This window comes from Oncorhynchus tshawytscha, linkage group LG10, assembly GCF_018296145.1.
Source record: "Oncorhynchus tshawytscha isolate Ot180627B linkage group LG10, Otsh_v2.0, whole genome shotgun sequence".
In the NCBI taxonomy this organism is placed as follows: domain Eukaryota; kingdom Metazoa; phylum Chordata; class Actinopteri; order Salmoniformes; family Salmonidae; genus Oncorhynchus; species Oncorhynchus tshawytscha.
In genome coordinates, this window is record NC_056438.1 from 49616098 (window position 1) to 49631797 (window position 15700).

The window sequence follows — 15700 nt, forward strand, 5'->3', positions numbered from 1 at the left end:
AGCTGTTATGATTGTTTTTATCTCAATATCAAAGAATTTCCAGGTAACAATTAGGTACCTTACTGTAATAGTTTTCCATAAAAAAGGACAAAAGTAACAAAAATGGCATTTTAGCAAAATACTATTTCTCTCTGGGAGTGGTCTGAGTGGGTAGGGTAAGGGCACCAAAGCGATGGAGGGGCTAATGGGAAGGATATGAATTCTTAAAACTAGCTGTTATTATTATTGGAACTCTTAGTTATTGGTCTATTAACATATCGCTTGGTGATGTCACCAGGCAAGCCAAAACTCCATACATCCGAAACCTGTTGAGGTCCTGTGTAGTTTGTATTTTCAACCAGCAACTATCAGGAAATAACCCTGATCACATTTTTTCACCCTTCTACAATGTTAGTTTCATCAGCTATAGTACAATATTAAATATAACCCTACAGAGGAAACTTAATTTTGACTGCACTGGGCCTTAAAATGAAATAACAGATTTGATTTTACAACGCTATCTGCACTAATTAATCTGTTATTATTTCTCAATATCTTTATATAAAAACATTAAGTACTGAATAATTACCCATTTTTTCCTGGTCAAGTGTCCCGGTCTAACACTGAATGCTTCCCTGACAATACATGCTGGGAAATCACGGGAGACCTATGGATTTCACGACCCACTTCATCGAGAGCGCACGATTATGAGAGACGTCTATCAGGGGAAAACCAGTCACCCATCCATCCGCTTGAGTAAACACACAGGGTCTCCAACTCCCCACCATACAGGCTGCTCTCCGCCACACACACACACAGCTAGTCTTCCACAGCCACACACACACAGTCTGCCCCTCCTGTCAGTTTGGGTCACATCAGCAGGTCCATTGGGAGAGCTGCCATTTATGACTGCCCGAGTTAGCAGACCGACAGCCCCCAGTCTCTGGAAGCACTGTAGTGTCTCCCACTAGCCCTACCCCTCCTCTCTCCTATGCCTCCACCCCACTGGCCCTAGAGCCCACCAGCCAACATATGCTTCCAATGGCCCAGTTGGTTGGGGTAGTGTTTTGTGCACAAATCAGATTCGATTCCTGCATGAGCCACACATACAGAATAAATAGGTTGAAAGCATCATCGGAACGACCATTTTATATAAGGCATGAGTTCGAACACTCCAGTAAGAATCCAAGTTGGTTACCCTTAGGACTCTCAATGACTGGTCAAATTCTCAAATGGCCTAACCACATTCATTGGCTTCTTCACAGCCATAAAGACACGCCTAATTAGGGTTGTATCAGATTGCTTTCACCTATAAATACCTTTCTGATCACAGTCAGAGGTGAGCTGGCATGCAGTCAAGGTAGACATCGCAGCAGGGGCCTCTCTTCTTCCCTCCTGTAGGGTAGGTTGATGGTGTGATTGCTCTAGTGTTCGGCCAAATTATTATGCTTATTGCGCAATGAAATATTTCTAAAATGTGATTAATTGTAGTGGATTTTATTGAATTGTTAGTAGATATCACATTTGGCAAAAATATGTCCATCTGCACTTAAAAAGCCTTTATTTTCCTATTCTGGGGGTAATAACTTCACCACCATGAATCAACCAAGGTCATTTAACACTCAAAATAGACATGTACATTTAACATCCAATTAAAAAAAAAAAAAAACTAAAAAAAAAAAAAAAAAACTGGTCAACAAGCACTCCGGGTTTGGTTTCCTAGGCGAATATCATGATTCACTTTTATTAAAAGCATCATAACTACAGTTCATCATACATGATGTAAAAAAGAAAAAAAAAGAAAGACAAAAAAGAAAACATTTACAACTTATGTCTGTAAACTTCAAGGCTAGTTAGAATTGAGGTAATGCATTTCAGCTTGGTGGCTAAAAGTAACAAAAAGCCCATTCAATAGTTCTAATAAAGGTACCTGATTATTTTACTCTTACACCAGTGCATCAACAGGGATAGTGTGAGACAAATTGATTGCAGTACTTTTTCATGTCATCGTTTATATGCGATTTAGTTTCTCTTTTTCACCGACACTTGTGGTTGTGTTTTAATGGGAGAGCGATGTTTGAGACATTCAAAAGCTGCCTTAGGTTATTGCTGTCTCCTTCCGCGTTGTGGAAGAGAGGTCTCTCCCCTGCTTGGCTTTGTCAGTGTGTCAGACTAAAAACAGTCAGGAGAGTCAGGGCCATCAGTGTGTGAGACTGGAAAACAGTTTCTATAACGAGTGTGACTTGGAAGAGTCAGACAATATGGGTGTTAGTAGTAGTAGTAGGCGGCAGAAAACTGGAACTGGGAAGAATTTGACTGAGAAGGGTAACGGGGTCGTTTCATAGACTGGGAGAGGAACGGTGGGTGAGGGTAAGACCGTCCGATTGAGACGGGGAAGAGTCAGAGATTGGATTGTTAGTGTGTAAGATTACAGGAAGAAACAGTCAGGTGTGTGTAGACTTGTGTGGGAGATCATCAGTGTGAGAGACTGGGAACAGTCAGATTATTAGGCCATCTGATATGTGAGGACTTCATCCTGCTCTTCAAGGCAGAACAGTAAAACAGCAAAAAAAAGAGATCCTTTTCATCAGCAGCATATAGACGCTTAATGCCGTTAAATTGTACGCCAATGGAGAGTTACGAGATGCTACTTAATTTCACAATATCAAGAGAGTAAAAAAAAAATAAAAAAAATACAGAAACAGAAAAGCAGCATAGCACTATTGGAACGATTCATTCCTATAATAATATTTCGGAGGAAATGTTCCATCTCATCTAGTATGCACTGTTCAGAGAGCACAAAGACCAAAAATAACACCCTTTTGACATCTGCAAAACTCTAGTTCAGTTTGCTTTTTCCCTGACTACGCTATTAACGCTACAGTGAGAGCCTTTTAGTTACGTATACTCTCCCTGATTTTCATTTTTACCTGTAAAAGAAACAAAGACAAATAAAACAAAAAAACTAATTTGGATATCAAGTTGGTGTGTAAACGTGTCATGAGAGCACTGGGGGGTGGGGGGGTCAAAGGCCAGTTTAGTTTCAGTCACTCTTCTCAGGGGCATCCTCTCCTTCCTCCCCATCCTCGGCCGCTAGGTCTTGCGGCGAGTCAGCTTCCTCAGCCAATGCGGAGGCCTCGTCTTCTAGGGCAGACGACTCGGCCGTCTTCTCCAGGCTCTCTGCTGAGTCACTGTCGTCGGCTGTCTCTGGGTCTGCGGTAGATGCAGCAGGGCGGTCCGGGGCGGGGCCAGCTTGGCTGGGTTCCTTCTCCTGGCCCTGAGCTCCAGAAGCAGCCCCCATGGCTCCAGCCATGGCGCTCTGCAGGTCAGCCAGGGTGGTGGGGGGAAAGCCAGGCATAGTGAGACCTCCCAGGCCAGGGGGCAGGAACATGTAGGGGGAAAAGAGCCCAGGGGCCATGGTGGACAGCAGGAAGGGGTTGAAGGCAAGGGAGCTGGCCGACATGCCGGAGGCGGCCATTGCGGCAGCGGCTGCGTTCAGAGCCGCGGCGTCCCTGTTAGCCTCACTCGACTCCGCCTCCAACCCAGTGTCCTTCTCCTTGTCCTCATCCCCCTCTTCTCCTCCCTCCCCGTCATCTCTCTTTGACGTCTCGTCCGAATCGCCCTCGTCATTGGTGCCGTTGGAGGCTGTAGCGGGCATGGCTGCAGCCGAGGCAGCTGCGGCGGCCAGGTTATTTCCGAACAGGCCTCCCAGGCCAAACATGTTTGGCAGGCCGCCCATACCAGCCATACCAGGCAGCATGAGAGGCAGCATGGCTGAGGCGTGTTTAGAGTCAGCCCCCCCCATGCCGGGGAAGCCCATGAGCTGCAGCTGAAGACTCTGGAAGCTCTGTAGGCCCTGCAGGCTGGTGAGGTCCATGCCTCCAAACAGGCCATTCATCAGCAGAGGGTTTAGGCCCCCGGATGATGCAGCCTGGGCCTGAGCTGCCGCAGCAGCCGCCGTCGCTTTGGCGATCTCCGATTTGGGGCGTCTCCCCCGACGACGGACGCCCTCCTCGCGCACCACGGGCCCAGTCAGGAGACGGTCGAACATGGCCTCAGGGAGGAAGCCCTGTGGAATAGGGGAAGAGACCGTGGTTAGTTAGTCAAACGACTTTTGCCATTCGGCATTCATTTCTCCTCAAACATCAGTTTCCAACCGATAAGGTTAAAATCTAAAACAAGTGCTGATTGGAATCATTTGAGCGATAACCGGGAGAATGACAAGAGACTCACCGATTGCTTGACAATGTCGGTCCAGTCAGGAGCGATGGCAAACTCTGGGTTCTCCAGGAGCCATCGGGGCAGTTCCTTCATGGGCGGCGCCATGGCTCCACCCATCTGGGGAAAAAAAGAGGAACAAATTGTTTGACAAGATAGCAATACCTTCAGTTTTGCTATGAAAGGCCAAATTGAAACTGTTGCCAAATGGTGACCAATGTATTTGTGACAAAGCTAATTTGTACTGTACTGAAAAGAACCATACCTTTCTGCCGTTTCTCCGGTTGACCACGGGAACCCTCTCTTCTCCGGTGAGAGTGTTGATGTCGATCTTGTTGGGGTTTCGGCAGCGGTGCCGCTTCTGCTTGGGTTTGGGGAACTGGGAGGAGAGGAGCAATTCCTCACTCTTCTACAGAGAGACAGACAGTAGTGTGGACAGGGATTAGGAATCACGAAAGGACCAGACATGAAATTCTTGAATGCTTCATGATAGACACTATAACCGTTACGAATTAGAATAGCTAAATGTTATATTTTGTAACCATATTTTAAATCACTGAAAGGGATGGTGTAAGATCTGATTTAGGAAAGGGAACAGGGGGTTGAAGGTAGGGGATATGCTCATATTCCACACTGATGGGATAGTTCTACTGTATAGGGACATCTGGTAAACAACTAGACTGTATTCCAGTTTATTGAAGTACATACTGGTGTGTATGCAGTTGGCATGTCCATTGTGTACGTGGGGTGCTGTCTGAGCCAGTCCCTCAGGTCCTTGTCAGAGGGGGTACCAGGGTCTCCGTCCTCCATAGCGCTGACAGAGGGGACGCGGGCGGAGGCGCTGGGACTGGGAATGTTGTGGCGGTAGGAACGCGGGGGCATCTGCACCCCCTCCACTGACGCTTTGGTCCCCTCGGAATCCTCCTATAGAGGGGGACGGGGGGGATGAAGACCAGGAAAGGTTAACTCATCATTCATTACCATGTAAAGTTGAGCTACTCAAATTGTAATCTAAAATGTTTGATTTTGTATGAAATTTGATTAAAGTCCTATCAAACTTGTATTTAAATGTATGTTAGTCTAATTGAGATATCCCAGGCATACCAGTGTTCATTTAACAATTTCTAAAACCGAATTCAGACTTTTTCACGTTGAACCTGTTTTCTATCAGGTTCTTTATAACCATTTATTAAAAGGTCCAATGCTGTCCGAAACATGATTTCCTGTGTTTTATATACATTTTCGCACTAAGGTTGGAATAATACTGAAATTGTTGAAAATTATGATAATGCCCTTTAAGTATAAGACAACGTTTCCCAAACGTCATCCTAGGGACCACAAAGGGTGCACATTTTGGTTTTTGCTCTAGCACTACACAACAGATTCAAAAGAATCAAAGCTTGATGATTAGTCGAGTCAGCTGTGTAGTTCTAGAAAAAAAAGGGAGATCCCGAGAACAGAGTTTGGGAAGCTCAGTAAAAGCTGCTTGAGTGGAGCTGAAGGGAGGGACTAAAAATAAAATCACTAACGTAAAATATACTGTGTATGTAAAATGTATATAAGGTTCAGAACGTTTGTGAAACACAATAGTTGAAAAATATATGGCAAATAGAAATCAAAACTGGTTGGTCTTCAGATAGATGGGAGGGGTTGAGGGTAACTGAAGGTGGGACTAAACACAAACAAAAAGATGAACATTGTAAAATGTATATAAGCTGGAAGTAGAAGCCTAAGTGTTGCTGTCCATTAGTTTACTGCAATTAACACATATGGAATCATGCATTAACCAAAAACATGTTAAACAAATCAAACATTATATTTGAGATAATCCTCTAAGTAAACCACCCTTTGACTTGATGACAGCTTTGCACACTCTTGGCATTCTCTCAACCAGCTTCATGAGGTAGTCACCTGGAACGCATTTCAATTAACAGGTGTGCCTTGTTAAAAGTTAATTTGTGGAATTTTTCCTTCTTAATGCCTTTGGAGCCAATCAGTTGTGTTGTGACAAGGTACGGGTGGTATACAGAAGATAACCCTATTTGGTAAAAGACCAATTCCATATTATGGCAAGAACAGCTCAAACAAGGAAAGAGAAATAGTCCATTACTTTAAGACATGGTCAGCCAATCAGGAATATTTCAAGAACGATGAAAGTTTCTTCAAGTGTAGTCTCAGAAACCATCAAGTGCTATGATGAAACTGGCTCGCATGAGTACCACCACAGGAAAGGAAGCCCCAGAGTAAACTGAGGAAATCAGCAATTAACTGCACTTCAGATAACTGCTTCACAGAGTTCAAGTAACAGACATTTCAACATCAAATTGGTCAAATTGCTGCAAAGAAACCACTAAAGGACACCAATAAGAAGACTTGCTTGGGCCAAGAAACACAAGCAATGGACATTAGACCGGTAGACATCTGTAATTTGGTCTGATGAGTCCAAATTTGAGATTAGTGGTTCCAAACTCTGTCTTTGAGACAGCAGTTGAACAGATGATCGCCGCATGTGTGGTTCCGACCGTTAAGCATGGAGGAGGTGGTGTGATGGTGCTTTGCTGGTGACACTTATTTAGAATTCAAGGCACACTTAACCAGCAAGGCTACCACAGCATTCTGCAGCAATATGCCATCTTATCTGGTTTGCACTTAGTGGGACTATCATTTGTTTTTCAACAGGACAATGAACCAACACAACGCCAGGCTGTGTAAGTGCTGCATCAGATGACTTGGCCTCCACAATCACCCAACCTCAAGCCAATTGAGATGGTTTGGGATGATTTGGACTGCAAAGTGAAGGAAAAGCAGCCAACAAGTGCTCAGCATATGTGGGAACTCCAAGACTGTTGGAAAAGCATTCCAGGTGAAGCTGGTTGAGAGAATGCCAAGAGTGAAAAGCTATCAAGGCAAACGGTGACTACTTTAAAGAATCTCAAATATAATATACATTTTGATTTGTTTAACACTTTTTTGGTTACTACATGATTCCATGTGTTATTTCATAGTTTTGACATCTTCACTATTATTCTACAATGTAGAAAATAGTCAAAATAAAGAAAAACCCTTGAATGAGTACTGCATATATACATACACATCTCAATTTTTTTAAAAGAGCTGTTTTGATGGATGGAGTTTTGGCTGGTAAATTAGTAAGACCAATAACAGTTCAAAACCGCTCTGCCAATAAGAGCTACTTTTCAGTTCCCCCTTCCAACTCAGAACTCTCTCAGACAGGTCTAGCAAAATTGCTCTTTGCTAAGAAGCGGTTTGTTTCTTTTTGACCATTTTAATTTAACACAATCACAGCAACTTAATTGTTACCCAGAACCCATTTGATATTGCAATTTAAAAAACTCTGCATGGACCTTTAATAAATGAATAAAATGTGACTGTTAGTGACCATGCTGTGTACCGTGGCTCCTCTCTTGTTGTTGATAAACAGCAGCTCTAGCCCCTCCACATTTTTCCTGCGGCCTCGTCTCCTCCGGGTGGGCAGGTCAGCATCGGCCAATGAGCCATTGGCCCTATGTCTGGAAGGCGTGGCCGCCTGTAGCAGCTCCATCTGAGCCTTGAGGGTAGCAGAAGGCACCATGCTGCTGCTGGAGTAGCCCGCCAGGGACGACGCTGCCTTGTGGTGATGCATGCCCTGGAGCAGAATAAGTCCCAATGATAAGCAATATGGAAACTTAAAGTCAATGTATAGACTAAAATGCAATGCCTGTAACAAAGAGGTTAATTTACATGGCAACTAATATGACCATAGTGCTTTACATACTTGATTCCTTTATATAAATAGATGTGATAAATATTAAAATGCTTTATTTCAGTGGGATCAATTTTACTCATACATATCAGGGAGACCAGAGGGGTATTCTACGAAGCAAGCTAGATCTACTCAGGGTTTTCTAAAGCGAACCAGCTTCAATTCCCTTCACATTCCAGCTCAGGCTTCATCCGTACTACAATGGTGGGTATTGCTTGTCCGCCTGCCGATAATTCGCGCAGTCTCGTAACTGTGACGCATTTAGATTTGTCGAAATCATAATCAAGGAAAAGTTATCTTGCGAATTCAGCAGGGTATGGTATGATGAGAAATATGCTTTTAGAAGTGACGCCTTTATTTTATTACGTATCATTAACACCCCTAACACCCTAACCCTAATTATCATTAACGCGCTTATCAATGAATGAGCAACCCCCACCACCCACTGCTATCAATAAAATAATTTTACAGAAATAACACTTGTCATATAAAAGTCACTGTCCCTGTAAAATACCAAATGCCTTTTGTCATTACTAAATAATGTGATAATCACTTTTTTTTTTTTAAATATTTTTTTTTAAATATTTTTTTTAAAACATTTAAATACCAACAAAACATTTGATAATTAACAAAAAAAATCTGTCTTCTTTCTCAAATGAAGAGGATGGCACAATCTTTTTGAGAGGGAGGGAATCCGTATTTAATTGGTCCTCAACTCACTGCTCACTTTATTCAGGATAAATGAGTTAGTCATGAGTTACCCAGCCCTGGAATAGGTTAGTTCTGTAGGATTCATTGCCATAGAAATTTACCTGACTGAAAGGTGAGCCACATACATTGGTACGACTGGTTATCCTGAGTTGAACTCAAGAGTTGACCAGGGTTACCTCGCTAACTCGTCAAACCTGATTCGTAGGACACCACTCTGACCAAAAAGTGTAATTAAAAAAATACAATGCAGTTGTAAAAAGTGATAGATAATTCTAAATTTAGAATTAATTCATAAAATTCTAAAGACCCTACCTTGGTGAGGTCCATGGCCTGGCTCTGGGACTCAGGTTGGTGAGACTCTCTGAGCTGAGCCACCATATCCATCAGGTTCCTTCGTTTGGCGGCGCGCTCCGCCTCAATCTCCACCTTCCTCCGCCTGCGACGACGCTGCTTTGGCAACGACATGCTCAGAGCATCCTCCTTTACAGAGCGAGAGGGAAATATAGGGTTGAGAATTCAAAGTTTTACTGCTATCCTACAAAGCATCACATGGGTTTGCACCTTCCCATTTCTCCGATTTGGTCCTGCCGTACATACCTACACGTATGGTCAAAGTGCAGGCCTCCTAATTGTCCCTAGAATTTCTAAGCAAACAGCAGGAGGCAGGGCTTTCTCCTATAGCGCTCCATTTTTATGGAATGGTCTGCCTTTCCATGTGAGAGACACAGTCTCAACCTTTAAGTCTTTATTGAAGACTCATCTCTTCAGTAGGTCCTATGATTGAGTGTAGTCTGGCCCAGGGGTGACAAGGTGAAAGACAAGGCACTGGAGCGACGAACCGCCCTTGATGTCTCTACCTGACCGGCTTCCCCTCCACTGGGATTCTCTGCTTCAGACCCTATTACAGGGGCTGAGTCACTGGCTTACTAGTGCTCTTCCATGCCGTCCCTAGGAGGGGAGCGACACTTGAGTGGGTTGAGTCACAGACGTGATCTTCCTGTCCGGTTTTGCGCCCCCCTCAGGCTTGTGTGGAGGAGACCTTTGTGGTTTATACTCAGCCTTGTCTCAGTGTAGTAAATGGGTAGTCTGTTGATATCCCTCTAGTGGTGTGGGGGCTGTGCTTTGGCAAAGTGGGTGGGGTTATATCTTGCCTGGTTGGCCCCGTCTCAGTCACCAGTAGCTATGCGGCATTAGTCTATGTGCCCAGCGGGGGGCTAGGGTCAGTTTTATATCTGATTTTATATCTATATCTATATCTGATCACCTTGTCTGATGACTCTTTGCTGTCCCCAGTCCACTTGGTCGTGCTGCTGCAACAGTTTCAACTGTTCTGCCTGCGGCTAGGACCCCTGACCTGTTCACCGGCTATGAAAAGCCAACTGACATTTACTCCTGAGGTACTGACCTGTTGCACCCTCTACAACCACTGATTATTATTTGACCCCGCAGGTCATCTATGAACATCTTGAAGAACAACCTGGCCTTAATGGCCATGTACTCTTATAAATCTCCACCTGGCACAGCCAGAAAAGAAACTTGCCACCCCTTGGAACCTGGTTCCTCTAGGTTCCTTCCTAGGGAGTTATTCCTAGACACTGTGCTTCTACATCTGCATTGCTTGCTGTTTGGGGTTTTAGGCTGAGTTTCTATTGAGCACTTTACATCTTCTGATGTAAAAAGGGCTTTATAAATACACTGCTCAAAAAAATAAAGTGAACACTTAAACACAATGTAACTCCAAGTCAATCACACTTCTGTGAAATCAAACTGTCCACTTAGGAAGCGACACTGATTGACAATAAATTTCACATGCTGTTGTGCAAATGGTATAGACAACAGGTGGAAATTATAGGCAATTAGCAAGACACCCCCAATAAAGGAGTGGTTCTGCAGGTGGTGACCACAGACCACTTCTCAGTTCCTATGCTTCCTCGCTGATGTTTTGGTCACTTTTGAATGCTGGCGGTGCTTTCACTCTAGTGGTAGCATGAGACGGAGTCTACAACCCACACAAGTGGCTCAGGTACTGCAGCTCATCCAGGATGGCACATCAATGCGAGCTGTGGCAAGAAGGTTTGCTGTGTCTGTCAGCGTAGTGTCCAGAGCATGGAGGCGCTACCAGGAGACAGGCCAGTACATCAGGAGACGTGGAGGAGGCCAACAACCCAGCAGCAGGACCGCTACCTCCGCCTTTGTGCAAGGAGGAGCACTGCCAGAGCCCTGCAAAATGACCTCCAGCAGGCCACAAATGTGCATGTGTCTGCTCAAACGGTCAGAAACAGACTCCATGAGGGCCTGACGTCCACAGGTGGGGGTTGTGCTTACAGCCCAGGACGTTTGGCATTTGCCAGAGAACACCAAGATTGGCAAATTCGCCACTGGCGCCCTGTGCTCTTCACAGATGAAAGCAGGTTCACACTGAGCACGTGACAGACGTGACAGTCTGGAGACGCCGTGGAGAACGTTCTGCTGCCTGCAACATCCTCAAGCATGACCGGTTTGGCTGTGGGTCAGTCATGGTGTGGGGTGGCATTTCTTTGGGGGGGCTGCACAGCCCTCCATGTGCTCGCCAGAGGTAGCCTGACTGCCATTAGGTACCGAGATGAGATCCTCAGACCCCTTGTGAGACCATATGCTGGTGCGGTTGGCCCTGGGTTCCTCCTAATGCAAGACAATGCTAGACCTCATGTGGCTGGAGTGTGTCAGCAGTTCCTGCAAGAGGAAGGCATTGATGCTATGGACTGGCCCACCCGTTCCCCAGACCTGAATCCAATTGAGCACATCTGGGACATCATGTCTTGCTCCATCCACCAACGCCACGTTGCACCACAGACTGTCCAGGAGTTGGCGGATGCTTTAGTCCAGGTCTGGGAGGAGATCCCTCAGGAGACCTTCCGCCACCTCATCAGGAGCATGCCCAGGCGTTGTAGGGAGGTCATACAGGCACGTGGAGGCCACACACACTACTGAGCCTCATTTTGGCTTGTTTTAAGGACATTACATCAAAGTTGGATCAGCCTGTAGTGTGGTTTTCCACTTTAATTTTGAGTGTGACTCCAAATCCAGACCTCCATGGGTTGATAAATTTGATTTCCATTGATAATGTGTGATTTTGTTGTTAGCACATTCAACTATGTAAAGAAAAAAGTATTTAATAAGAATATTTCATTCACTCAGATCTAGGATGTGTCATTTTAGTTCCCTTTATTTTTTTGAGCAGTGTACATTAGATTGAAAATCAATGTAGAAAATTGGGACACCGGTTTGAAAGTAAAATTAAGTTATTGAAGTAAATTATGTAGTAATAAGGGAATATTCATTTTCAGACCTCACCTTATATAAATGTATGAATACATTTCATTTTCCAAGACCAATCATCTGAGAAGCATGTTATGTTAACCGGTATGTACAAACTAAATCTGTTGAGTGGGCGTTTTAATTATTATTATTATTTTTACTACTTACGTTAACCTGTGGCGAGAGGGTGAGGTCCTCACTGCCGCTGAAGCTCGTCTGAGCAGCCGCCACCATTGACAGCTCGGCCAGGCCCCGCCTCTGCAGGGGGCTTTCTGACGCCACGGGGCCAGGGTATCCAGGCAACAGGCCCGGGATGTCGAAGAACTGACGACGGTTGGCGGGCCACTTGCCCTTGATGACCGCCTCGCAGATGTTGTCCATGCGGTTGATCATTACGCGATCCTGGAAAGTAAAAATGGCACACAGAGGAATGGATTAATACAACTAGAGAAGTACTTTGATGATAGAGTGGGGTCCAACTTGAACAGGGCTTATCACTCCAGTTCTCCATTTTATTTCTTTACGTAATCTGATGTGTTATTTCTTTAATACTGAACTGTTCAAGTACCTTATGTTCATAGTGTGTGCCTAGCAAAAGTATTCACCCCCCTCTGCGTTTTTCATATTTTGTTGCAACCTGTAATTTAAATGTATTTTCATGTAATGGACACACAAAATAGTCCAATTTGGTGAAGTGGGAAAAAAATTACTTGTTTAAAAATATATTATAAAAAAACAGAAAAGTGGTGAATACATATGTAATTCACCCCCTTTGCTATGAAGCCCCTAAATAAGATATGGTGCAACCAATTACCTTCAGACGTCCCATAATTTGTTAAATAAAGTCCACGTGTGCACATGATCTGTCACATGATCTATGTATGGGCGGCAGTGTAGCCTAGTGGTTAGAGCATTGGACTAGTAACCGAAAGGTTGCAAGTTCAAATCCCCGAGCTGACAAGGTACAAAATCTGTCGTTCTGCCCTTGAACAGGCAGTTAACCCACTGTTCCTAGGCAGTCATTGAAAATAAGAATTTGTTCTTAACTGACTTGCCTAGTAAAATAAAGGTTAAAATTAAAAATAAAAAAAAAGTATATATATACACGTTCCTAAAGGCCCCAGAGTCTGCAACACCACTAAGCGAGGGGCACCACCAAGCAAGCGGCACCATTAAGACCAAGGAGGTCTCCAAACAGGTCAGGGACAAAGTTGTGGAGAAGTACAGATCAGAGTTGGGTCATAGAAAAATATCTGAAACTGAACATCCCACAGAGCACTATTAAATCCATTATTTAAAAAATGGAAAGAATATGGCACCACAACAAACCTGCCAAAGGAGGGCCACCCACCAAAACTCACAGATCAGGCAAGGAGGGCATTAATCAGAGGCACCAAAGATAACCCTGAAAGAGCTGCAAAACTCCACAGAGGAGATAGGAGTATCTGTCCATAGGACCACTAAGCCGTACGCTACACAGAGCTGGGCTTTATGGAAGAGTGGTCAGAGAAAAGCTGTCTGGCACACAGCCAACAACTCACCCCAAGAACACCATCCACACAGTGAAGCATGGTGGTGGCAGCATCATGCTGTGGGGATAATTTTCATCAGCAGGGACTGGGAAACTGCAGGAATGATGGACAGTGCTAAATACTTGGAAATTCTTGAAGGGTTAAACTATTTTAGACTTCCAGAGATTTGAGACTGGGACAGAGGTTCACCTTTCAGCAAGGCAATGACCCTAAGCATACTGCTAAAGCAACACTTGAGTGGTTTAAGGTGAAACAGTTAAATGTCTTGGAATGGCCTAGTCAAAGCCGAGACCTCAATCCAATTGAGAATCTGTGGTGTGACTTAAAGATTATTGTACACCAGCAGAACCTATCCAACTTGAAGGAGCTGGAGCAGTTTTGCCCTGAAGAATGGGCAAAAATACCAGTGGCAAGATGTGCCAAGCTTATAGCGACATAGCCCAAGAGACTTACAGCTGTAATTTCTGCATTTCTTATTTGTTTCACAATAAAAATATTTTGCATCTTCAAAGTGGTAGGCATGTTGTGTAAATCAAATGATAAGAACCCCCCTCCATTTTAATTCCAGGGTGTAAGGCAATAAAATAGGAAAAATGCCAAGGGGGGTGAATACTCGCACAAACCACTGTATAGTGTGTGCCTATTATGGGGTATTGTGTGTCGATTGCGGAGAAAAAATATTTATTTAATCCATTTTAGAATGAGGCTGTAACGTAACAAAATGTGGAAAAAGTAAAAGGGTCAGAATGAATACTTTCCAAATGCACTGTACCTTTCATAATATTTCCCTTAAAGTTATTTTGCCTACCTAATCTATTGTTGCTTCATTCTTACCTCATTTTCAACATTTGAATGAAATAAGTTTTGTTTTCCTTATCTTCATAATTCTAATGTTATCCTTGAATAATATATGACTAGATTCAGAAGGCTTTCACTTCTCTTCACGAAGATTGAATGTTACGGGTCTGAATAAATGCAAAAGAAAAGTCAAGCAAGTTATTCTAGATGAGCTTTTCCTGGGATTCCAAGAGCTAAGGAGTGTTTTTTTTAAGTAGAGGCCAGTGGCGCACAGGTGCTTGCGTGTTGCGCAAGAAACAGAAGATTATTATGCATAACCCAACATTAATTAGCTAAGGCTAAAACGGCATTGAATTTATTACCTGAAAGAGGTTGGCTACGACATCTAGATTGATATATAGCCCTACATATATATAGCACAAATTTCTATTTTGGATGCAATTTGAATGGAGTCAAAGCAACAATATTCGAGTGATAAACTGTTTTAACTCTTAAAATAAAATAAAAAGTAATCTTTACAATTAAAAAACAAGCCAGATGGAGATAGGCAACTTCAACGCACATTCAGTCTTTATATTACTGTGGCATAGGTCACAAGAAGAAAAGTTACCATGAGATGAAAGGTCTACATCAGGGGTGTCAAACTCAAATACCCAGTGGGCCAAAATGTAAAACCTGAACAAAGTCACGGGCCAACATTGAACAAATTAACCTTTTAATATGGACCCAAACAAGTTTTGCTTTAACATTGAATATGGAACAAGCATCGCTTATTACCATACAATATATAATTTAATAGTGGAGACATGCAAAATCGAATTTCAAATGAAAAAACACATCAATGGCATTCATTTATTAAATAAATAAAATTTAAATAAAAATTGTATGCCTCTTTTCTATTTGCAGCCTTCTGATTTAAATACCAAAATAAACTTTTTCCACTGGCTAATAATTTTACAAATAAAATGATAATAAATCAACCATTCAAGCCCATGCCTTGTAGCAAGAAAAAGTGCATAAAGAAAACGTTAATTATTGCACACTGGTCTAATCTGATGTGCCCAAGCCAGATACCTGGCATCTCTTCTTGGATGCTAGTTCATCAATGTCTGGGCTCAAGCTCTGAGCTGAAGAAATCCTCAGTATCGAGCGAAGATGTTCATCAGTCAGACGTCTCCTGTGAGTTGTTTTGGTCATCTTCATCGAGGAGAAAAGTTGCTCGCATAGATAAGTGCTGCCGAACATGGAAAGCATCTGAGCAGCTTGGGTGCGGAGCTGAGGCATTGTGTCAGGGATGAACCGTGGAAACTGTGCGGCACGGCACCCACAGCATCATACTTTGACTTCAGCGTGTCGTTGCACTGGAGTTCAATCAGCTCCATTTGGATGTTGGTTGGTGCAT

General features: G+C 43.5%; 1 protein-coding gene across 4 annotated transcripts in view; it reads right to left on the minus strand.

Annotated features, from left to right (window-relative positions):
- Nucleotides 1-1523: 1523 nt before the first annotated feature.
- The window catches only part of chd7 (chromodomain helicase DNA binding protein 7), an 84488-nt gene continuing 70311 nt past the window's right edge, over nt 1524-15700 (minus strand). For all 4 annotated transcript variants that reach the window (XM_042328670.1, XM_042328671.1, XM_042328673.1 and 1 more), the window contains 7 exons: nt 12137-12370; nt 8984-9151; nt 7610-7843; nt 4906-5121; nt 4463-4606; nt 4213-4317; nt 1524-4048 (listed from right to left, as the gene is read on the minus strand). In XM_042328670.1, the coding sequence (XP_042184604.1) occupies nt 3023-4048; nt 4213-4317; nt 4463-4606; nt 4906-5121; nt 7610-7843; nt 8984-9151; nt 12137-12370 (2127 nt within the window). In that variant the 3' untranslated portion in view covers nt 1524-3022. The remainder of the gene's footprint in view (nt 4049-4212; nt 4318-4462; nt 4607-4905; nt 5122-7609; nt 7844-8983; nt 9152-12136; nt 12371-15700) is intronic.